A 23,773-nucleotide genomic window follows, 5' to 3' on the forward strand; every position below is an offset into this window, starting at 1 on the left:
GAAGTGGGATTTCTAGATTATGTGGTAGTTCCATTTTTAATTTTAATTTTTGAGGAACCGCCATACTGTCTTTCCATAATGGTTGTACCGTTTTGCAATCCCAACAACAGTGCACAAGGGTTCCATTTTCTCCACAGCCTCATCAGTACTTGAAATTTTCTTTTTGTTTTTTTGATAGTAGCCATCCTAATGGGTGTGAGGTGGTATCTCATTGTGATTTCATTTTGCCTTTCTCTAGAGATTAATGATATTGGCACTTTTGATATGCTTGTTGACCATTTGTATATCACTTTTGGAGAAATATCTTCAAGTATTTTGCCCAGTTTTTAATCAGGTTGTTGTTATTGAGTTATAGGAGTCATTTACATGCAATTAGCTCTTGGTTTTTGTTTGTTTGTTTTTGAGACAGAGTCTTGCTCTCTCACCCAGCCTGGAATACTGTGGTGTGATCTTGGCTCACCACAGCCTCTGCTTCTGGGACTCCAGCAATCCTCCCGGCTCAGCCTCCCGAGTAGCTGGGACCACAGGTGCATGCCACCACGCCCGGCTAATTGTTGTATTTTTTGTAAAGATGGGGTTTCTCCATGTTGCCTAGGCTCGTCTTGAACTCGTGGGCTCAAGCAATCCTCCCACCTTGGCCTCCCAAAGGACTGGGATTACAGACATAAGCCACCACACTCACACCCTACTATTTAGCTTTTTATTTTTGGATACGGAGTTTCACTCTTGTTGCCCAGGCTGGAGTGCAATGGTGTGATCTCAGCTCACTGCAAACTCCGCCTCCTGGGTTAAAGCAATTCTTCTGCCTCAGCCTCCGTAGTAGCTGGGATTACAGGCATGTGCCACCACGCCTGGCTAATTTTGTATTTTTAGTAGAGATGGGGTTTCTCCGTGTTGGTCAGGCTGATTTCGAACTCCCGACCTCAGGTGATCCGCCCACCTAGGCCTCCCAAAGTGCTGGGATTACAGGCGTGAGCCACTGCGCCCGGCCGGTTTTTGTTGTTTGTTTGTTGTTTTTCCAGTAGAATACAGGTTCATTTGAGGACAGGGGTTGTACCTTTTTTTTTTTTTTTGAGACAGAGTCTTGCTCCTTCTCCAGGCTGGAGTGCACGATCTTGGCTCAATGCAACCTCTACCTCCCGGGTTCAAGCGATTCTTCTGTCTCAGCCTCCTGAGTAGCTGGGACTACAGGTGTGCGTCACCACGCCCAGCTAATTTTTTTTGTATTTTTAGTAGAGATGGGGTTTCACCATGTTGGCCAGGATGGTCTCCATCTCCTGACCTCATGATCTGCCCACCTTGGCCTCCCAAAGTGCTAGGATTACAGATGTGAGCCACCGCACCCAGCCAGGAGTGTACCTTAATTTATGCTTTTTATCTCCATCAAGCCAATGTCTCACATACAGGTAATCAGTAAATACTTATTGCATGGATTGAACATAATTTAATTACTGGATTCCAGATACTTGATGACATAAATGCCCCATTTTAACCTGGGACTTAGGTTAATTCTTAAATGTAGGGTAAAGGCTTTTGGGGGCAATTTTACAAAAGGAAAACACATCTGATGTTTTTTATTAGTGGTTAATTCACTAGTAGACAAGTACTATTCCTACTGCTCTTTCTTTCTTTGGTGCTGTTTTGATTTGTCTGTTCTTCAGTTACTTTGTTTGACCTATCTTTTGTTTGGATATTACATGTTTTTAAGTTTGAGTCCAGAGTTTAAATTTAGAGAAATAGAAATTGTGCTGTTTTGAAATAGAATGCACAGTGGTCAGTGCACAATGGTATACCCTAAAGTCTTGCGGGTAGAGGAGGGGTGGTTTTGTTTACCGTAACTGCTATTCAGTGAAATTCCTGGTAAAGAGCCTTCTGTTGTAGAATTTTGTAGAGCAGTTTTTTCCTTGGACTTTTCACCCCTTTGTGTAACCCTGTATGTGAGTAGATGTCAATGATATTTCTGTACTCTTGGGTACTAGCTTTTCCCCAAAAACTGAGACTTGTTGGCAGGATTTGGGCAGTTAAGATTAAAATATTTTCAATTATGGGTCTAAATTTAATCATCTTTCCCCATTGCCATCCCTGTTGAGATTTTTTTGGGAGAAGCAGGGAGCCCTTCTGCTTCTTTATCTTTTTATCACACCACCCCCATGCCAATATCTAGGTATTAATTTCATCTGTCACCAAATTCTTTCAGCTGTGCCTTTAAAGTAGATTTCAAATCCAGTTGTTGACACTGCTAACCACCCTAGTCTGAGCTATTACCATCTCTTGTCTGGATGATAATAATAGCCTTCCCATTGGTCTTCCTGCTTCCAGTATTATCCTTCCTCAGTCAGTTTTCTTTACAACAGCCAAAACAATCTGTAAAAAATGTGAGTTAGATCATGTCATTTTCCTGTATTAGAAAAACACTCTGTTTTTGTTTCACATGATTCACCCCTAAGAGGTGTTAGTTCCTGAACTAATGTTGACTTGAAAATAGTCATTGTGCTTCTTCTGTTTCTAGGAGGAACAGCACAGCATGCTGGGCTCTGGATTTAAAGCTGAGCGCTTAAGAGTGAATTTGAGATTAGTCATAAATCGCCTTAAACTATTGGAGAAAAAGAAAAGTGAGTAGTGTACTTTTTTTCCCCAAAAATAAATCACTGGATACTAGCACCCCAGTAATGGGTCTTTCAGGCCAGTACTATGAAGTCTTAGGGATCATATGTTTTTTTTGTTGTTTTTGTTGAGACGGGGTCTCACTTTGTCGCCCAGGATGGAGTGCAGTGGTGTGATCTCGGCTCACTGCAACCTCCATCTCGTGGGTTCAAGTGATTCTTGTGCCTCAGCCTCCCAAGTAGCTGGGATTACAGGTGTGTGCCACCACACCTGGCTAATTTTCATGTTTTTAGTAGAGACGGGATTTCACCACGTTGGCCAGGCTGGTCTTGCACTCATGACCTCAAAGTCATCTGCCTGCGTCAGCCTTCCAAAGTGCTGGGATTACAGGCGTGAGCTACCATGCCCGCCCTGGGATCATATCTTTTAAGCTTTGGATGCATTTCTGCCCTTTGTGACTTTTAGACTGAGTACCTTTTTTGCAGAGAAAGGGACATACTCTGTTGTTGTGGCATTAGGTCACCTGACTCCTGAGTTGGAAATGTCAAGCCACATGAGCTATATTTTCTCACCTATACAGAGTAGCAAATTCTACAGTAGAGGGGATGGGATTAGATTTGCTAAAGGAGAGGAGCTAGGATATAGTAGAAACACCCAGTTCTTCCTGTTGGGGGGAGATTGGCCTGTAGGCCAGATGCAAGTGCTCTACTGCTGTGAGATTGGAGTGGGATTTGTGTCTTAGCGGAACTGGCCCAGAAAGCAAGGAAGGAGATTGCTGACTATCTGGCTGCTGGGAAAGATGAACGAGCTCGGATCCGTGTGGAGCACATTATCCGGGAAGACTACCTCGTGGAGGCCATGGAGATCCTGGAGCTGTACTGCGACCTGCTGCTGGCTCGGTTTGGCCTTATCCAGTCTATGAAGTAAGATATTTTGATTCAGATACCTAAATCATTTCTGGAATTTGAGAAAGGAGTAATATGATCTCTTTCTGCATTAAGGGACTATTTCACATGCCCAGGGATCTGCTTCCTAACAGTTGCTGAAAGGCCTGTTAAAAAGAAAATACAGAATCTGAAACTGAGAAGCCTAAATTTGAATCTTGGCTCGACCATTTTCTGACTTCATGGCCTTGAGCTTGTTGCCTAGTTTTGAGTTCCTCCAAAAGTAAAATAAGATCACGAAAATGGCTAGAAGCCTAGAGTTATTGTGAGAATCTAGTGAGATTCACAGAATGGCTTCAGAGGCTATAAAGTATATGAAACAAAAACTAGGATTTTGTTGGTTTGTTTTAAAGAATGTTATATTAATTTTTTTCCTTGATTAGGGAACTAGATTCTGGTCTGGCTGAATCTGTGTCTACATTGATCTGGGCTGCTCCTCGACTCCAGTCAGAAGTGGCTGAGTTGAAAATAGTGAGTACAAGTAGTTTCAGTGATGTCTGTAGCTTTTCATATTTTTAGAAAGGTTGGTTAATAATAAGTTACTTCTGCTGATTTGACCAGATATTTTGTACCATTCTTATGTTGCTTTTGAAATAGGTTTTGTAAATTTGTTTCTCCCTTTCAGCCTTATATCGTAGAATAGAACAGTGTTTTGCAAACTTGAGCAGTTTTTTTAAGGAGCAAAGTTTTGTGTATCTCCAGTTTTGTCTTAATGTTATTTAACTCTATGCAAATGGAAAAGTTCTTATACAACTGTAAACCAGTAAAGTTAAAATAACATTAAGGTGACAGATGTTTTTGCTTTATTTATTAATTCCACAAATATTTATTAAATAAATTGTATGAGCTATGTAAGTGCTGGGGGTAACAGTGGTGAACAAAATATGGCACCAGCCATACTCCTGTAGCTTAGAGTCCAGCAGAAGAGACAGACATTAACCAGAAAATTGCACATCACAACATGGATATGGTATTGACTCCTAGGATACAAATTCAGTTGTGTTGTTTTCTATTTTCTACATCTTTGCCTTTCTGTTTTATTTCCTAGGAGACTGTGTCATTCTTATCTCTCAACCCATCTACTGAGATTTCCTTGTTTTCTAGGTTTTTTTCAAGAGCTCTTTTTAATTCTCTGAATATTTTTTATGGTTTGTTTCATGGCTACAATGTTTTCTAAGTCTCTGAGGATATTAATTATGGTTTATTTTTAAACTTCTGTCATGTTTGTTTCTCTCAAGTTCATTTTTCCTATTTCTTAGTTTTATAGTAGAGGCTTTCCAAAGATTTAGTGGTCCTTGGCTGTCGGTTTACATTTAAGAGTGAGGCACTAAAAAGGAGATTGGAACCTCTCGTGTGCATGGGTGGGTTTTTACTGCCAGATGCCTTCATTGCTGAGTGATCTGGTTAAGCTCTTATTTGGAGGAATTCCAGACTGTGAGGAACTAGTCATCTTTCCTTGGGTTGGTCGTTTTCTCCAGAATCCTCCTATCTTCTGTCGAGTATATAAGCTGGCTGCCAGCATTTCTGAGAGCCCAGTGGAGAAGGAAGCCAAAAATCTATTTGATACATAGAAGACTTACACTTAATTCTTCTGTTGTAAGTATCACTGTTGTCTCCTGTGTGTAGACTCGAGTCCCTTTAGTTTACTCCCCCCAGAGAATAAACCTCCAATAGTCCAATAGGGTACCAGGGATAGTAATTGAGTTTTGTGGGCAGAGAAGAGGGACAGTAGAGGCAACTGATTCTTATGTAGACTTTTTTTTTTTTTTTTTTTTTTTTTTGAGATGGAGTCTTGCACTGTCACCTGGGCTGGAGTGCAGTGGTACAATTTTGGCTCACTGCAACCTCTGCCTCCTGGGTTCAAGCGATTCTTTTGCCTCATCGTCCTTAGTAGCTGGGATTACAGGTGCCCGCCACCACGCCCAGCTAATTTTTTGTATTTTTGGTAGAGACGGGGTTTCATCATGTTGACCAGGCTGGTCTCGAACTCCTGACCTCGTGATCCGCCCGCCTCAGCCTCCCAAAGTGTTGGGATTACAGGCGTGAGCCACCATGTTCAGCCGTTTTTGGTCTCTTCTATACTCCTTTAAAATTAATTTTGGAAAAGGCTTAAATATGTTACAAAACTCAAAAGCCATAAACAGAGTGATAAATTAATGTGAATAAAAAAATCTCTGTGTAGTATAAACCAGCCAAAACAAAAACCATAAAAGACAAATGCCATTTATATCATAGGTGTCAGGTACCCCTGAAAGTCTTCATAATGAACAGTGAGAACTCTCCTACTGGGCTTCTGGAATGTTGGGACCACTCTGGTCCAATGCTACTGTCGTTTCCTGTCTGGAAATGAGAGTAGCTTCTTGAATATTCTTCCTATTCCTACTTTGGCTTCTTTTAATCTATTCACCATTCCATCAGAACCACCTGAGGGTTTTGTCCAAAACACAGCTCTGATCCTGTCAGGACCTCTTGCTTTAAAGCCCATTAGTAGCTTTCTGTTGCTCTTGTGATAGAAACAGAACTCCCTGATACCAGCCTACGTGGTCCTGCGTTGTCTGGCTCCCACCTCCCTTTTTCATTTCTTACCACACTCCTTGGCCTCTGCACTAGAGGCTCACTGGCTGATTGCAGGCTTGAGAACTGACCGTGTTTGTTTCTGCCAGAGGCCTTTGCACTGCTGTTTTCTTTTCCTGGAATGCGCTTCCTTCCCTATTTAGTTAACACCTAGTCATCCTTTAATTTATTATTTGAGACGGTCTTGATCTGTCACCCAGGCTGGAGTGCAGTGGCACGATCTTGCCTCACTGCAGCCTTGGCTTCCTGGGCTCAACTGATCATCCTCCCACCTCAGCCCCCTGAGTAGCTGAGACAAGAGGTGCGTGCCACCATGCCCAGCTAATTTTTGTATCTTTTAAAAATAGAGACTAGGGTTTTGCTACGTTGCCCAGGCTGGTCTTGAACACCTGAACTCAAGTGATCAGCCTGCCTCAGCCTCACAAAGTGTTGGGATTACAGGCATGAGCCACGATGCCTGGCCTTAGTCATCCTTTAAATCTCAGCAAAGCATCACTTCCCTCAGGAAGCCTTACCTGACTTTTCTGATCAGATTTGATTCTGCTGTTAGAAGCTGTTGATAGCATGGTGCACCTTCCCTTGGTATCACTTACTGTAGTTGCAGTTGTACCTTTATCTGTGTGATTATTTTGTTAGAAATGCTTGTTCCCCAGTGCCACAAAGAAATAGCACTCAAATGTAAATTTATTTCAGCAAGGCAATTTTTACCTTCTGCAGAAAGGGTGCTCCTTGCAGATGGAACAATGGCGAGAGCACACTGAACACAGGGGGTAAAAATATTTATATCCTACACATCTGGACCCTACTGCTGTGTCCTGATTCCATTGGCTGGAACTGGACCTCACAGTCTGGGCTATACCCGTTTGGCTAAAGGTTTTAAAAGTTTTTAAAATAGATATATGCAAGGGAGAACAAAGGAAAAGAGGAACTTGCTTATGAGAAGACTTAGAAAAGTACTAACATTCCCAAATAAGGAAGGGGCATAGGCTGCGAGCTGGGACTTGCCTGTGAGCACATCTAGCACAGATACCTTGGTTAAAGTACAAGGACATAGAATGTATTTCTTATATTTAACAGCTACATAGGATACGGCTTAACAAAGAGTTATTAGCACAAAGCAAGGAGGTTTGAAGGAAGTTAGTCTTTTAAAAGAAACTTAGTTCTAACACTTATGATTTATTCTTTAACAAGGGAAATTTTGAAGAGGAAACTACTTTGTACAATTTGATTAATGTAAGACTCTATAAGAGTAAGAACAGTATCTGTTTTGTTCATTTTATTTATATTGTATAATACTCATGATAGTGTTTGGCACTCGAGTGCTGCTCATTGGATGGATGGATGGATGGATGAACAAATAGTGGATTAATGCATACCCCTTAAGGTTTTGCAGACTCCAGTGTTTTGGAAATCTTGTAATAGACGCGTGTTTACTGTTGCCAGGAAGAAGCTTAAAGCAGTCCGTTGGAGTGGTCTCTATTTTTATTTGCTGTCCTTTTTCTTTTTAGGTTGCTGATCAGCTCTGTGCCAAGTATAGCAAGGAATATGGCAAGCTATGTAGGACCAACCAGATTGGAACTGTGAATGACAGGGTAATGAACATACTTGGTAAACATGAAGGCAGTGTGTGGGAGCAGTTTATTGTACTGCTTGTGGCAATTCTAGTGGGTACCACTGTATTGCTCAGTATGGGGTTTTACCTTTCATAGTGGGGCGAGGAGGACAGCTGTGTGGCTGGCAGTGTGGTCCAATCCTTACAACCTGCCCAATTCCTCTGGTTACTGTCATTCCTGACTCCACTTCCCCTGCCTCCTGTCATTTGTGAAGGTTGGAAGTGAGGTGGGGAGAAGGGTGGATGAATTGAACTGTGGAAGGCAGCAGTATCGTCTTTTGCAAGCATCTGGGTCATGTGTAATGAGAATGTGAAAGAGAGACTTGGGTCCTCTGATGTGTCTTGTGACTCTGAAAAAAATCATTTAACTGCTCTGAACATTTTTTTCCCTCAATATTACCTGTAAAATGAGAGGAGCTAACTTCGCATAGTGAGGTGAGGATTAGGCTGGTTGGTATAGATGCGTCTTAGCCCTGGGTCTTTTTACTTACAGCTAATGCACAAGCTGAGTGTGGAAGCCCCACCCAAAATCCTGGTGGAGAGATACCTGATTGAAATTGCAAAGAATTACAATGTACCCTATGAACCTGACTCTGTGGTCATGGTAAGTTTATCCCAGAATACAAAGAAAAATGAGTTTGTAGGTATGACCTTCTTTGGAAAACAAAAAAAACATATTCTTTGCACTAACTTAAATTTGTGTGAGTTTAAGCCTTTGTCCAGTTAGTACCTTTTTGACAATAAATGTGCCTGCATATCTCACAGGGTACTTAAGGAATTAGATGAATGACAACACTTTGAGAAGGTCAAAACCTTGATACAAATGTAAAATGGCACTATTATTGCTAGTTTTTGGTGAACTTCAGGAATTGAGAAACCTCCTGTTCATAGCAAGAAATGTCGCAAGACCCAAACAGTTCCCGAAACGTTTATTGGGTACCCACCATGTGTCTGATAGTGCACAGAAAGCTGAGGATACAGGGATAAAAAAATCATCCACCAGTTGGCCAGGTGCGGTGGCTCACGCCTGTAATCCCAGCACTTTGGGAGGCCGAGGCGGGCGGATCACAAGGTCAGGAGATCGAGACCATCCTGGCTAACATGGTGAAACCCTGTCTCTACTAAAAATACAAAAAATTAGCTGGGTGTGGTGGTGGGCATCTGTAATCTCAGCTACTCGGGAGGCTAAGGCAGGAGAATGGCTTGAACCCAGGAGGTGGAAGAGCTTGCGGTGAGCCAAGATTGTGCCACTGCATTCCAGCCTGGGTGACAGAGTGAGACTCCGTCTCAAAAAAGAAAAAAAAAACATCCGCCAGTTAAGGTCAGTGGGGTGTGGTGGATGCTTTGGTGTATACTGCTCAGACATCCCTATTACCCACAGTTGGAAACACTATCAGGTCCATTCCAGCTGCAGAAGTCATTGGGGAATTGGCTGAGGCCTTTGTTGTGACTGTGTTGCAGCCCAACTTCTCCTTCCACCTAACTCTGCCTTTTCTTCCCCCACAGGTGTTGATCCCAGAAGCACTCCAGTAAACTTGCTTTATGCTCATCTCCATCTCATACTCCGCTTTCTGGGGAACCTGGCCTTGGACATGGGTTAATGACCTGGGTTTCTCTTTTTTTCTCAGGCAGAAGCTCCTCCTGGGGTAGAGACAGATCTTATTGATGTTGGATTCACAGATGATGTGAAGAAAGGAGGCCCTGGAAGAGGAGGGGGTGGTGGCTTCACAGCACCAGTTGGTGGACCTGATGGAACGGTGCCAATGCCCATGCCCATGCCTATGCCATCTGCAAATACGCCTTTCTCATATCCACTGCCAAAGGGACCAGTAAGTATACATAAGTGTGGATGTAAGCTTTAGAAAATGTTATAGATAACAAATTGGCTCTGTGAACACACTCAGGAATCATAGGTTGTCAGGAGCCGTTAGCAGTAAAAACATTCGGTATTAGCTGGCAGTCATCTTGTGGGGAAAAAACACATTGGATTCAGAGAAGGTCTTTTAGTTCAGCTGTAGGAAAATCTATAGAGTTGGTGCTAGAAAAACACTTTTCATATAGGTTTACTGAATATCTTTGGGATCTGTTATAGTCATACTAGTAGCTTTTTCCACAAATGAATAAACCACCAATTATTACCAGGCAGAACAACCTTTGTAGATAAGATGGTCATTGGTAGTAAGAAAGTCTCATTAGAGTTTTCCCTTGTAAACACTGAAGCACTTGATTAAATAAAGAATAGCCTTTGGCTCTAGATCTTTAAAAATCTGGAATCCTGACCACATGTGGTCCTTTTGGGCATTTTTAAGGATCTTGAATATTTATATATATTTAGTATGAGAATATAAATGTATTTCTTTCTCCCTTCCCATACCCAAACCTTCGAGATTGCAAACTGGAGGCAGTGTCTCTGATGTTGCCTTTCTCCTCTTACAGTCAGATTTCAATGGACTGCCAATGGGGACTTATCAGGCCTTTCCCAATATTCATCCACCTCAGATACCAGCAACTCCCCCATCGTATGAATCTGTAAGTGCCTGAGCCTCTTTTATAAGCAACAGGAGAGAGAATGCCATGAAGAGCGAGCAAAATAATGACCACAGGGAAGGCAGAGTTTTGATCAACTCCTAGTACTGTCATCATTTTTGCTTTGGGATTCTTGTGTTGCTTTATAACACTACCCTGGAAATGGGGAGTGGGTGGTGATGGCAGTATCATTGGTGGCAATGCTTTGTCTGCAATTAAGCCAGGAATCAGGAAGGAACTGCAGATTTCTTAGAAAGTTGTAGTGCTCTATGAGGGCACTTAACCAGTTGTTTTGACCGACTAGGCAGATAATCACACTTGAGCTGATACAGTCGTGGTGCTGAAGTATCATAATTATTAAAATATTAGTCCTATATGTTCTCAGCACATGTAAAGGAAGAGTGACCAGATTGATCTTAATCAGAAATGTCCAGTTACGTGTCGGCCGACAGCATTGATTTCACATTTTAGTATTCTAGTTAAAATTTGCTAATGAATAGCTAATATAATACCTCGAACTGTAGGTGGTTCAGGTTACTTGTTTTTGACCAGCCTTGTTTCTTCAATTACTGTAGGCCTTTTGAGACCTGTCTCCATCTAGTATTTTACTGAGAAACAAATTGGTGTGGCATTTGCTATGTAAATTACTCATCTAGGAAGATCTTCCTGTTCCTGAGCTTGCTTTCTGTTCTTTCCTTTGGTTCCCATCTGTAGCTGATGTGTTCTACCTTGGGCCTGAGTTTTTCTTATGCTTTGGTTTTGCATGTGTCACATAACCCACAGCTGTTGGTAGGAATGAGGTCGAAAATCTTCATCAGTATTTGAGGACTTGGTTCTTACAGATATATTTAAGAATGCTTTCCCTTTGCCCAAAGGTGAAAGTATTATTAAAGTTGTCTTAGTATGGTAAGGATTTTTTTTTCTCTGCTTGGCAGTTAAGAGTTCAACATGGGGCTGGGCGTGGTGGTTCACGCCTGTAATCCCAGCACTTTGGGAGGCTTAGGCAGGCGTTCGAGACCAGCCTGGGCAACATGGCGAAACCCTGTCTCTACCCAAAATACAAAAATTGGCCAGGCATAGTGTTGCATGCCTGTGGTCCCAGCTATGCAGGAGGCTGAGGCGGGGCAATGGCTGGAGGCCAGGAAGTGGAGGCTGTGGTGAGCCGTGATTGTATCACTGCACTCCAGTGTGGGTGACAGAAGGAGACCCTGTCTCAAAATCAAAGGAGTTCAACATAGTATCTACCTGATTGGAAAAAATGCAGGGGCAGTTTCTTTGGAACAGGCTCTGTTGCATTTGGTGAGCAACTTAACTTTTGGAAACACAGGGGCTTACACCAGTACTTTCTCCAGTGACGCTATTGCTGTCTCCTCTGGTAACAATCTTTGTGTTTCAGGTAGATGACATTAATGCTGATAAGAATATCTCTTCTGCACAGATTGTTGGTGAGTAGTATCAATCAGGAACCTGCAGAGCTCAGTGCTGAACCCTCTGCTGTTTTCTCATTATTGTTCCTCCCTTAGAGACTGTTTCCATGTCCATGGAATTCTATCTACATGCCCTGTTCTCTTCCCAAATGCTAAAATAGAACTCAGGATATCCTGCTTCCAAAGATAAAAGATTTTCCCTAGCCCAAAAGAAGCTTCCAGGTTCCCTCTTCGTCAGTGGTGTCACTATTCTTTTTCATCCTTCTGGTTTTTTCAGTCATGCTTGACCTCTTTATATTATTGCTGCTTCAACTTCCATTGTGTCTCAAAATACCAAATTTTAAGTTGGGGCAATAAAGAGATGCTGAGGAGAAAGTAAGTACAAATCCTAAGTGATAGCTCAGTGATTTTTTTTTTGGGATGGAGTCTTGCTCTGTTGTCCAGGCTGGAGTGCAGTGGTGTGATCTTGGCTCACTGCAAGCTCCGCCTCCCGGGTTCACGCCATTCTCCTGCCTCAGCCTCCTGAGTAGCTGGGACTACAGGCGCCCGCCACCATGCCTGGCTAATTTTTTTGTATTTTTAGTAGAGACAGGGTTTCACCGTGTTAGCCAGGATGGTCTCGATCTCCTGACCTTGTGATCTGCCTGCCTTGGCCTCCCAAAGTGCTTGGATTACAGACATGAGCCACCGCCCCCAGCTGATTTTTTTTTTTTTTTGAGACGGAGTCTTGCTCTGTTGCCCAGGCTGGAGTGTGGTGGCACAGTCTTGGCTCACTGCAACCTCTGCCTCCCGGGTTCAGGCTGTTCTCCTGCCTCACCTCTTGAGTAGCTGGGATTATAGGCACACGCCACCACGCCCAGCTAATTTTTGTATTTTTAGTAGAGACAGGGTTTCACCACGTTGGTCAGGCTGGTCTTGAACTCCTGACCTTGTGATCCGCCTGCCTTAGCCTCCCAAAGTGCTGAGATTACAGGCATGAGCCACTGTGCCCGGCCAGCTCAGTGAATTTTGCAAAGCAAACATGTTCATGTAGCTACCACTCAATTAAAAAAGTACTGGCCAGGTGTGGTGATTCACATTTGTAATCCAAGCACTTTGGGAAGCTGAGGCAGGAGGATCATTTGAGGCCAGGAGTTTGAGAACAGCCTGGGCAAGATCCTTGTTTCCACAAAAAATTAAAAAAAAACCCATCTGAGCTTGGCGGTGTGGACCTGTGGTCACAGCTACTCAAGAGGCGTTCTTAGCCCAGGAGTTCAAGATTACAGTGAGCGATCATTGTACTCCAGCCTGGGGGACAAAAGTGAGACCCTGTCTTAAAAAACAAAAATTAAGATACTACCTACCAGCAAAAACCAGTGGGAAGAATACTTTTAAAATTAGAGGCCAGGTGCGGTGGCTCACGCCTGTAATCCCAGCACCTTGGGAGGCCTAGGTGGGCAGATCACCTGAGGTCAGGTGTTCAAGACCAGGCTGGTCAACATGGTGAAACCCTGTCTCTACTAAAAATACACAAATTAGCTGGGTGTGGTGGCAGGCGCCTGCAATCCCAGCTACTTGGGAAGCTGAGGCAGAAGAATCTCTTGAACCCGGGAGGCGGAGGTTGCAGTGAACCAAGATTATGCCACTGCACTCCAGCCTGGGCGACAGAGTGAGACTCTGTCTAAAAAGAATATAAATAATATTAGACAGTTGTCTTATGGAGATACAATTTACATTTTAAAAAAACACATAGATTTTTTTTTTTTTAGGCAGTCTTGCTCTGTCACCCAGGCTGGAATGCAGTGGCATGATCTCGGCTCATTGCAAGCTCCACCTCCCGGGTTCACGCCATTCTCCTGCCTCAACCTCCCAAGTAGCTGGTACTACAGGCATCCCCCACCACGCCTGGCTAATTTTTTTTTGTATTTTTAGTAGAGACGGGGTTTCACTGTGTTAGCCAGGATGGTCTTGATCTCCTGACCTTGTGATCTGCCCACCTCGGCCTCCCAAAGTGCTGGGATTACAGGCGTGAGCCACCACGCCCGGCAAGCCCATACATTTTAAGTGTATACACACGCAATTCCACTATCTGATCAAGGTATACAACATTACTCTTACCTCAAAGTTCCCTTGTTGCCAGTCAACTCTGCCCTTCTCTCCAGAGTCAGAGCACTATTTTGATTTTTTTGTAATTTAGTTTTCCTGAATCTAGAACTTAAGGAAACATACAGTAGGTGTGTGTGGGGGCGTGATCTTAATATAAAATACTAGATGGAAGACTGGAAATACAGATCAGACTATTATAACAAATAACTTGGACATTATATTCCTTTAAAAAAACTTTGCCCCCAATCCCTAAAGAATGTTGGTTCTTAAGGAAGCAGTGTTTGTTCTATCAGAATCCTATTATCACTCCTTGGACTTAGTTGGTAAAGGAACAGACCTTATGAAAAGGAACAGTCGATTGCTCTGTGGATGTGGCCCCATGTATCCCACTTTGATTTCCCTTAAACTTTTTTCTCACCACAGGAAAGTAAAACAGGATTCAACCCTAATTAGAAAATGTAGATATTAACTGTCATTCAAATGTTTATTAGCCTCTAGAATTAACTTTTTTTTTAGCCAGGTGCGGTGGCTCACACCTGTAATCCAGCACTTTGGGAGGCTGAGGTGTGTGGATCACTTGAGATCAGGAGTTCAAGGCCAACCTGGTGAAACCCTGTCTCTACTAAAAATACAAAAATTAGCCAGGTGTGGTGGCGTGCGCCTGTAATCCCAGCTACTCAGGAGGCTGAGGCAGGAGAATTGCTTGAACCCAGGAGGCAGAGGTGCAGTGAGCCGAGATCACGCCACTGCACTCCAGCCTGGGTAACAGAGGGAGACTGTCTCAAAAAAAAAAAAAAAAAGTTTGTGAACTAAGGTTTTCTCCTGTGTTTTGATCATTTTATTTTTACTGCCAAAGGGGATCTGAGTCATTTCTCTGGTGTTTGTAACGTTGTGCTCCTTGCCCTAATTAGGTCCTGGACCCAAGCCAGAAGCCTCTGCAAAGCTTCCTTCCAGACCTGCAGATAACTATGACAACTTTGTCCTACCAGAGTTGCCATCTGTGCCAGACACACTACCAACTGCGTCTGCTGGTGCCAGCACCTCAGCATCTGAAGACATTGACTTTGATGATCTTTCCCGGAGGTTTGAAGAGCTGAAAAAGAAAACATAGGTCTCTTAAACCAGGCAACTTTCACGTTTTGGGAGTTGAGACTGAGCAATTTCTCCTTGTAACAAAGAATCTCCATGAAATTCTGTTTCATCTGTTAACCGTCACTCAGCACAACACTCCTCCTCTGGGCTCTCTTCCTGCTCCTCCAGATTCTGCTGCTTTCCAGTTCTCTGTTGATCCTGAGACTAACAACTGGAGACTGAGGCCAGAGCAACTGGCTCCTGGCAGCTGTGCTTGTCCGTTTCCTGTCAGCGTGATCCCAGGTTTCCTCCTGGCCCGTCCCATGGTCCCTCCACAGGAGTGCGAGAGGATGGGGAAGCACTGTGGGAAGACCACCAAAGATGGCTGGACAGTGGGAGAGAGCACGTCGTGAAGCATCCCAGCCTCGTGTTGAGGTTCCAGACTTAGAAACAAACCCCTCTGTACAGGGGGATTGTGGTGAGTGAGAATCAAGGCCACGGTGTGTGTTTTCTCACTCTCGAATGAGAGAAGATGACTAGGGACGCCATTGTAACGGTTCCTGGAAGCTGGACCCTCTCATTGGCATATACAGTACTCCTCGCTGCAGGGCACTGTCCCACCGGGATCCAGTTGCAAAGTTTGTCTTGACAGTTGAAGGCCTCGCTTAGTTGTACTGGATTCTCAGGGAGCCCTCTGTGGCCTTTTGCTTTGCGTGCTGTTTCCCTTGTACCAGAGGGCGGCACCGTGGAAATTCTGTTTTCCCTGTAGCATATTGTGTTGGATTGCATTACTGGCAGAGAAAGGACAAGGTGCCATTCAAGTCTAGGGTGGGCTTCCAGCTGCCTTAATAGAAGTACTCAAGTCTTTTGGGTAGTAAGCTGGAAAGCCTACAGGAAAAGAGGGGTACCTGTTTTCATTTGAAAACTTTGATTCATGGAACCTTTAAAACTAATCTCAGAAAAATTTTTGGTGCCCATGCGGCTGTAGTTGTTCACTGCTTTCCTGGATGGATGGGACTCTTATGTCGTAACTTCTGTTACTCCTTTGGCCCGTAGCTAAGGTCATCCTTCCCCACAGGGGTGGCTTTGGGATTGGATGATACAGCTTTTGCTTCTGTGTAGTATACCTGTACATACTTGTTTCAGGCAGCCTTTCTTTAATGTTTTCAGTTGGTTTGTATTCTGTAGCTCAGTAGCTGCTAATAAAGTTAAAGATCTGTGTCCTGCTTTCTCTACTGTTTGGTCAGATGATGAAGTATAAATCTGGATTTTAGTGGAGAATATTTTAACCAAGTGATCCATGTAAACCAGCCCTTACTTTCAGGATTCCTGGAGCAGTACAGAGCTCATTTTGATCTCTCTATTTAGATAGCATCTGTGAATTTCCTTGGTCTTCCTCAGTGGCAGGGCTCCGCATCTGCCATGCCTCATCCTTGGATGTTTATTTTTAGTAAGTTGCAGTGAGCTCACTTCTGACTGCTTCATTTCCCGCAGCCATCCTGGGCCATGGGTGCTGAGTTCTGTTACTTGCTGCTTGGCAGCAGAGCTAGTTTGTCTCGTAGTATTCTTGCATTGTTAATCCTATCTTGACAGTGCCAAGATCCATAAGAACTTGGGACCAAGGGGATTTTGATTCCTAACTTACAGAATTAAAAACAAAGTATATTATAATTTTAAAGCTATGCCATGCAAAGATAAGTAGTAATACGCTAATAAATACTAAGCCAAGTAGGAGATAACAGGATTAAGGTAGTTCATCTAAAACTTCAGTGTCATTGCCCATTGCTGTCGTGGTTGCTTGCTCAGATGAGGTTTTTTGGGGCCAACTGATTCCTAACAAATTTGAGAGCTTCTGTAGCAGTGTATCTATTAGTGCAGCTTCTTTCTGAGTATTGAAGACAAAAAGAGAAAAGTGAGAAAATTGAAATTACTGCTAATACTGGAGTAAAAAAAGTACCAAAGATTTTTTTTAAAAATTAGTAAATGTAAAGATACTATTTCTTTAATAATCTGCAGTCAGGCATTGGAGTGTTTCCACTAATGGTTGTGAGCCAACTATTTATAGGACAGTGGCTATAGAATATTATGTAGTCTTATAAATTGGGTTTCCTAGGAAGATAGCTGGCAGAGCTTTTGAAACTAATAAAGGGAATATGATACTGTGCATTATAAATTATGTCAGCCGTAATCTTAGGGGCAGTTACAGTGGAGCTTTCCCAGTGATATAGCAGCATGCTAGTTTATCTTTTAGTTACCTACCTTAAGCGACTTTCTTTCTTTTCCAAAGGCCATGAGAATGGCCGAAACGAAAAGATTAATTACCACAAGTACCATCAAGATGACACTGGTGAGGATCAGAAAGGTGCCCAGGACTGGGTCTAAAGCGAAAACCTGGGAAAACAATAAGAACACTTGCAGTGACTGACAATTTAGTTTATACTTTACAAACATAAGCTATATGCTAATGTTTGGGATCTTATCAGAAGAAAAGCTTATCTGAAGGAAACTTAGGGAGAGAGTCAAAAGATAATAAGAAGGAAAATACTTTTAAATGGACAGAAGAGCAGGAATGACTTCATTTTAAGGAGGTTAAGATAATTGTGACTGCAGGGCTTTCACAAGAAAACAGGTGAGTTGCAGTGGAATTGGAAATGATTCAAATGTCACATGAGTTTTGGCAAAAAATACATCTAATCATGGAAGCTAAAAGGGGGGGGGGTAAGCAAACATTGAAAGATTAAATGCATACCAGAAATGAGAATGCAAACTGTCTCTGCCATATCAAGAAACTACAACCCTAAACACAGGAGCATTCCAATAAAAGTTAACAGGTTGGCCACAGAAAACTGGCTTTTTAGTATTTTTTTTTTCCATTGTCATTTTTAAAGGTATAAGCATTGAGTTCTGCCATTCTTTACTTTTCTGCATAAATAAACATCAAGTTCTGGGCTTATTGGAATGGTTCCCATAACAAAAATTGTTTAAAATTTAGATGTTCTTTTTCAACAAATGGTATTTATTTTCCCTTGGTATTGGCCCATTCATTGTTGCCACTAGGGCACTGTTTAAAAATATCCCAACAGAGGGGTTGATTACAGTCAATGCCACCCTGATGGAAATCTCCTATATGGCAAAATATTTTCAAGCACCAAACTGTTACCTACTTAAAAATGCTTATTATAACAATTTCAGGTCAACCAGATAATGTGGGCAATCTCTGAGTTTGTGATACAAGACTTATTTCCAATAAGTTTATTTTTATGTACAATTTTACTGTTTATTTTTTGTTTACTCTATTTGTTTTTTAATGTTTTTTACTTTATTTTTATGTTTACTGTATTTTTATGTACAATTACATCCAAAGCAGAAAAGTTCCTTTTTTATCCCCAAAAGGAGGTGTCAGCAAAAGTTTGTTATTCTGATTACTTCCTTCACAGCTTTAGGATACGAAGTGCTACAGTGGCAAAGGCTCATCCTCTAGTTATTGGAGCTAGGACCACAACAGAACACAGCCTAGTCAGCCAAAATAGCAGTTACAGTTGTCCCTTAGTATCTGAGAGAGATTGGCGCCAGGGCCCCCACAGATACCAAAATCTGAGGATGCTTAAGTCCCTTATTTTTATTTTTTAATTGCAAGCTTCCCTAAAGGTTAAGAAAGTGTCTTCTCCCCCACGTTTTTTTTTTTTTTTTTTTTTTTTTTGAAATGGTCTTGCTCTCACCCAGGCTGGAGTGCGGTGGCGTGATCTTGGCTCACTGCAACCTCCTCCCAGGTTCAAGCGATTCTCCTCAGTCAGCCTCCTGAGTGGCTGGGATTACAGGTTCCCACCACCATGCCTGGCTAATTTTTGTATTTTAGTAGAGACGGGATTTTATCATGTTGGCCAGGCTGGTCTTGAACTCCTGACCTCAAGTGATCAGCCCCACCTTGGCCTTCTAGAGTGCTGGGATTACAGGCGTGAGCCACTGTGCCCGGCTCAAAGTCCCTTTTTAAAAATGGCACAGTATTTGCATAAACCCTATATACATCTGTCTTATACTTGAAATAAACTTTAGATTACCTCTAGTACTTTGTAGTGGAACTGCTATGTAAAATAGTTGTTACACCGGTTTGTGGTTTTTTGTGGGAGACAGTGTCGCTCAGAGGGCAGTGGGATGATCATAGCTCATTGCATCCTCACTCCTGAGCTCAAGCAATCTTTTCACTTTGGCCTCCTAAGTAACAGGAACTACAGGTACATGCTACCATGCCTGACTCTTCTACTGTATTTTAAAATGTGTGTTATATTTTATTGTTACCTTTCAAATATTTTCATTCTGGGATTGGTTGAATCTGTGGATGCAGACCCTGCAGATACAACATTAGAAACTGAACCTACCTATTTTAATTAGTAATTTTGGAATTCTAGATCATTAGAATGATCAACCATGATCAAAATCTTGCCAGTTTCACTGCTTAAATGGCAGGTTTTTCCTTGCTTGGTCATATCTACCCTTTACATACTAGGGTTTGGAGCCCAGTGCCTCATTTGGGTTTCCTACTTTATATGTTGAGGAGGAAGGCAGAGATTTCTGTTGGTAGTTCCTGGGAGGAAATAATAGGCTCTCTGAAGTGAGTAGTTATTAACTCAACAGAAATAACACAGTTTCTCTTAGAACTGTACCTTCCTAATTCTTTGTCACTTCCATTATATCACTTTTTTTTTTTTTTTTTTTTTTTTGAGACACAGTTTCACTCTCTTGCCCAGGCTGGAGTGCAGTGGCACAATCTTAGCTCACTGCAACCTCCATCTCCCAGGTTAAGGCAATTCTCCTGCATCAGCCTCCTGAGGAGCTGGGATTATAGGTGTGCACCACCACGCCTGGCTAATTTTTGTGTTTTTATTAGAGATGGGGTTTCACCATGTTGGCCAGGCTGGTCTTGAACTCCTGACCTCAAAAGTGATCCGCTGGCTTCGGCTTCCCAAAGTGTTAGGATTACAGGTGTGAGCCACCGCACCTGGCCCTTTTTTTTTTTTTTTAAATTTAAATAGACATAGGGTCTGGAGTGTAGTGGCATGATCATGGCTTACTGCAGCCTCCAACTCCTGGGCTCACAGGATTCTCTCTCCTCAGCCTCCAGCCTCCTGAGTGGCTAGGACTACAGGTGCATGCCACCACACCTGGCTAATTTTTATTTTTTATTTTTAGTAGAGACAAAGTCTCTATGTTGCCCAGGCTGGTCTCAAATTCTTGGCCTCAAGCAGTCCTCCCCTTCTTGGCCTCTCATGGCTTGAACCAACTTACCCTACCCTGTTAATGCACTTTCAAAGGGCCATTGAGAAGCAGAGAATCTTGTTAATCTGGCCAAGCACAAGAGCACAAGCTTCGGCCCAGTGTCCTTTGCCAGTAAGATTAAGGACACAAGAAGTGAGGAAGGAGGGACTGAGTGCTTAGGAAAGGGCAGATTTCTGAAAGCAACAGCCATGTAAATGCTATATGCATAGGCAGTACCATAAAGCAGAAGAGCAAAGGACTGAAATTTTCCCTCTTTTCCAGTGTGCAGTGTACAGTAGGGGGCTGTTTTCATAAGGACCCCCCCAATTTTCCTTGTTCAATATATTGAATTCTGTGAGGAAACAAATTATTATTTTTACCTCCTCTTGGTGAGAAATTCCCATCAGGAGACCAACAACAGTCACTGCTGAGCTGAAAAATGTCCGGTAGTCAGAGATGCTGCATCCAAACAGCAGGTTAAACTGAACAGAGGGAGAAAGGCCAGTTAGTGCAAGCCGAGCGCACATCTTTCTATCCTGAGGTGCTTGGGGTTGTGGCCAACATAGAAGCAATGGAACAGAAATTCCTTGTGGCCAAATTATGCCCAAAGAATACATAAACTTCATTTGTAATAACATAGTGTTTTCATAGAAATTTATTTGACCTTTATATTACCGTGTGAGCTAAGTTTTATCCCCATTTTAGAGAAAAATATGTGGGTTTAAATCATACCAGTTAAGTATGGAACTAGAACTAAACCCGGCTTTCCTACTGTACCACCTCGGGTTTCTGTGTTGTGACCATTTCTATGGGAAGCGATGCGATTCCAAGACCACAGCACACGGAGAAGGAGAGAGAGCAACGTGGGGGCTTACGGCAATGGCATAGCCTGTCAGCAGGATTAGGATGATCAGCAGAAAGCCCACCACCTCGTCCCAGGCTCGGCTCAGTGTCCTGCTGATGACCCGCAGCCTGGGGCTATGATGCAGCAGGTTCCATAACTGAACAGTTGCCAGGAGAACCAGGAAGCCCACAAGGTGAGTCGCAGCAGAGTTCACTTTTACTGCCTCGTAGAAGCTGATGAATCTGCACCAAGGAAAGCTGATAGTTACTGAGCAAGAAGTATGTGCCTATACTGCAGTTTCCCCAGCGCCCCTGCTGCTGATCGTGGCAGCCCTGAGTCCTGTGAGGTCAAATGCTTGTTGATGTGAGAACTGCTTTCTAGTGTGGCCTCCTGTGAGTTGTGGATATGGGAGTAACAGAAGGCCACATACTATTCAAGTGATCTACCTGCTGCAGATTGCACTGGGAGCTGTGCCGAAGAAGCCTTAAAATGTGACCTCTAGCTGATTTCTTTATTCCAAATTCATCCTGGGAAGCAAAACCAGCCTCCTGCACTGCTCTGAGCCAAATCTCTCCTCTCAAAAGGAGATTAACTCAGCCCAGAGAGAGGAGCCATGCTGCTGGTCTGTTTTCTGTGGCACACTAATCCTGTGTTCTCTGGCAGTACAGGATTGATGTAATAGGTGCAGTCAAGCTTAGAACAAAATGATGGATGGTAGACTAGAGGCGAGGGGTGTTGCTTAGCAATTAGGTTTTGTTTTGTGAGAGAGACATTCATAATTTTAGGTTGCAGCAACCAGGTTACTTGGAAGGAGGCCCACAGACACTAGCAAGTGGCACTCTGCACAGATCCGCTGTCCCTGCATAAACTGCTCTCCATAAGGCCTACTTGAAACAATCCCTCAGGAAAAGTTACACAGATCACCACCCAGGCTGTTGGCCACTGATGCAAAGGTTAGCAAAACACCACTTGGCAACACTTGGCATGGGAAACAGATAGATGTTCCTCTCCATGGGAAAAACCAGAGAAGGTGCCCAAAGAGGCACCAAAAATCTCAGTATGGATGAGTGAATGGATGAACATCCCTACCCAGAAAGCAGCTCCCTTTGCATTTAAAGGATGGGACTATGTGTTGTGGTTTTATTTAAAGGATTATTTGTCATGCGTTAGGCTTTATGCCTTCGCCAGAGGGCAAAATAATGACCAATTCCAGGCCCTTCTGAAATTTAAATGCATTATCCTTAAGCACATACCTAAGCACTAATGAAGACAGAAGAGCTCTTCAATGTGACTAGCAGTTAAATGGCTTCTAGTTCACTGTCTTCTCTGCTGTGGACATGAGTCCAAGTTCTCTTTTAACTCTAATGTTATGCAAATACAGATCTGGTAGGGCAGTGAAGGAAGGGGAGTTTGAAAGAATACTTGTGTATAACCAGGAAACTTTAGACATGAGGTAGGAATATGCTGTGCCCCTCAGGCTTCCTCTCACCTGTCCTGGTCATCGCGGTATCGTGCCATGTTTTTCTTATGTAGAGAAATACTCTTCATGTCAAGCCCCAGGAGGATGAAGCTAATGAGGATTATACTTGTGTCCAGAATGTTTCTTTTCCCAGTGAAGAACCTCCACTTCTGCTGTTTCAGCTGACAACCCTAAACACAGACAGCACAGTCACTGTTGCTTGTCTGAGAGATTAGCTAGGTCTCTCCCTGCTCAAGTGTGACGAACGCAGCTGATGTCTATGGGCAAAGCACACTGCCAGGCATTTATCAGATCTCACTTGGACAAATGGGTTATGGTCTTAGTTCAGCTCTGTAGTCTTCAGAAATGCTGCTTACAAAAAAGTTGTCTTCAAACAACTTCCATTGGATACATTTATTCTTTTTCTTGGAGATCATAAACTGTCACTTAAAAATCAATAATACAAAAGTTTCTTTCTTTGAGACAGGGTCACGCTCTGTTGCCCAGGCTGGAGTGCAGTGGTGCGATCATAGCTCACTGCAGCCTCAACCTCCCAGGCTCAGGCTCAAGCAGTCCTCCTACCTCAGCCTCCCAAGTAGCAGGGACCACGAGCACATGCCACCATGCCCGGCTAAGTTTTGTATTTTTTGTAGAGACAGGGTTTTGACATTTTGCCCAGGCTAGTCTTGAACTCCTGGCTTCAAGTGATCTGCCCACCTCAGCCTCCCAAGGTGCTGGGATTACAGGCTTGAGCTACCATGCCCAGCAAAAATTTCTAAATTAGTTATCAAGCCTGAGAATGAAAAAAAAAATACTGTGTTTGGCTTAAGATATAAATATATTTTCTTCTGAGTGTAATCATCTGTATTTTTTTTTTTTTTTTTTTTTTTTTTTTTGAGACAGAGTTTCACTCTTGTCACCCAGGCTGGAGTGTAGTGGTGCCATCTTGGCTCACTGCAACCTCTGCCTCCCAGGTTCAAGCAATTCTGCCCCAGTCTCCCGAGTAGCTGGGACTATAGGAGCCCGCCACCATGCCCAGCTGATTTTTGTATTTTTAGTAGAGACAGGGTTTCACCATGTTGGCCAGGCTAGTCTTGAACTCTTGACCTCAGGTGATCAACCCATCTCGGCCTCCCAAAGTGTTGGGATTACAGGCGTGAGCCATTGTGCCTGGCCAATCACTTTTTTTTTTTCCTTTTTGAGATGCAGTTTCACTCTTGTTGCCCAAGCTGAAGTGCAAGGGCGTGATCTCGGCTCACTGCAACCTCCGCCTCCCAGGTTCAAGCGATTCTCCTGCCTCAGCCTCCCGAGCAGCTGGGATTACAGGCATACGCCACCACGCCCGGTTAAATTTGTATTTTTAGTAGAGACGGC

General features: G+C 43.1%; 2 protein-coding genes across 11 annotated transcripts in view; one reads left to right on the forward strand and one right to left on the reverse strand.

The window, feature by feature from the left end:
* IST1 (IST1 factor associated with ESCRT-III) overlaps window positions 1-16,064 on the forward strand; it is a 39,524-nt gene extending 23,460 nt beyond the window's left edge. For 4 of the 10 annotated variants that reach the window (XM_063700317.1, XM_063700318.1, XM_063700319.1 and 1 more), the window contains 9 exons: window positions 2,510-2,612; window positions 3,347-3,527; window positions 3,932-4,019; window positions 7,631-7,714; window positions 8,228-8,338; window positions 9,363-9,563; window positions 10,171-10,263; window positions 11,657-11,705; window positions 14,684-16,064. In XM_063700317.1, the coding sequence (XP_063556387.1) occupies window positions 2,510-2,612; window positions 3,347-3,527; window positions 3,932-4,019; window positions 7,631-7,714; window positions 8,228-8,338; window positions 9,363-9,563; window positions 10,171-10,263; window positions 11,657-11,705; window positions 14,684-14,883 (1,110 nt within the window). In that variant the 3' untranslated portion in view covers window positions 14,884-16,064. Of the gene's footprint in view, window positions 1-2,509; window positions 2,613-3,346; window positions 3,528-3,931; window positions 4,020-7,630; window positions 7,715-8,227; window positions 8,339-9,362; window positions 9,564-10,170; window positions 10,268-11,656; window positions 11,706-14,683 lie in introns of all 10 variants that reach the window. The other 6 variants (XM_063700321.1, XM_055366433.2, XM_063700324.1 and 3 more) reach the window with 5 other exon arrangements.
* A 523-nt stretch (window positions 16,065-16,587) lies between these two features.
* The window catches only part of PKD1L3 (polycystin 1 like 3, transient receptor potential channel interacting), a 78,351-nt gene continuing 71,165 nt past the window's right edge, over window positions 16,588-23,773 (reverse strand). Inside the window, exons 26-30 of the mRNA XM_055366438.2 lie at window positions 22,430-22,590; window positions 20,972-21,182; window positions 20,477-20,578; window positions 17,103-17,234; window positions 16,588-16,728 (exon numbers count right to left, since the gene is read on the reverse strand). Coding sequence (XP_055222413.2) covers window positions 16,588-16,728; window positions 17,103-17,234; window positions 20,477-20,578; window positions 20,972-21,182; window positions 22,430-22,590 — 747 coding nt within the window. The remainder of the gene's footprint in view (window positions 16,729-17,102; window positions 17,235-20,476; window positions 20,579-20,971; window positions 21,183-22,429; window positions 22,591-23,773) is intronic.

This window comes from Gorilla gorilla, chromosome 18 (assembly GCF_029281585.2).
Source record: "Gorilla gorilla gorilla isolate KB3781 chromosome 18, NHGRI_mGorGor1-v2.1_pri, whole genome shotgun sequence".
NCBI lineage: Eukaryota > Metazoa > Chordata > Mammalia > Primates > Hominidae > Gorilla > Gorilla gorilla.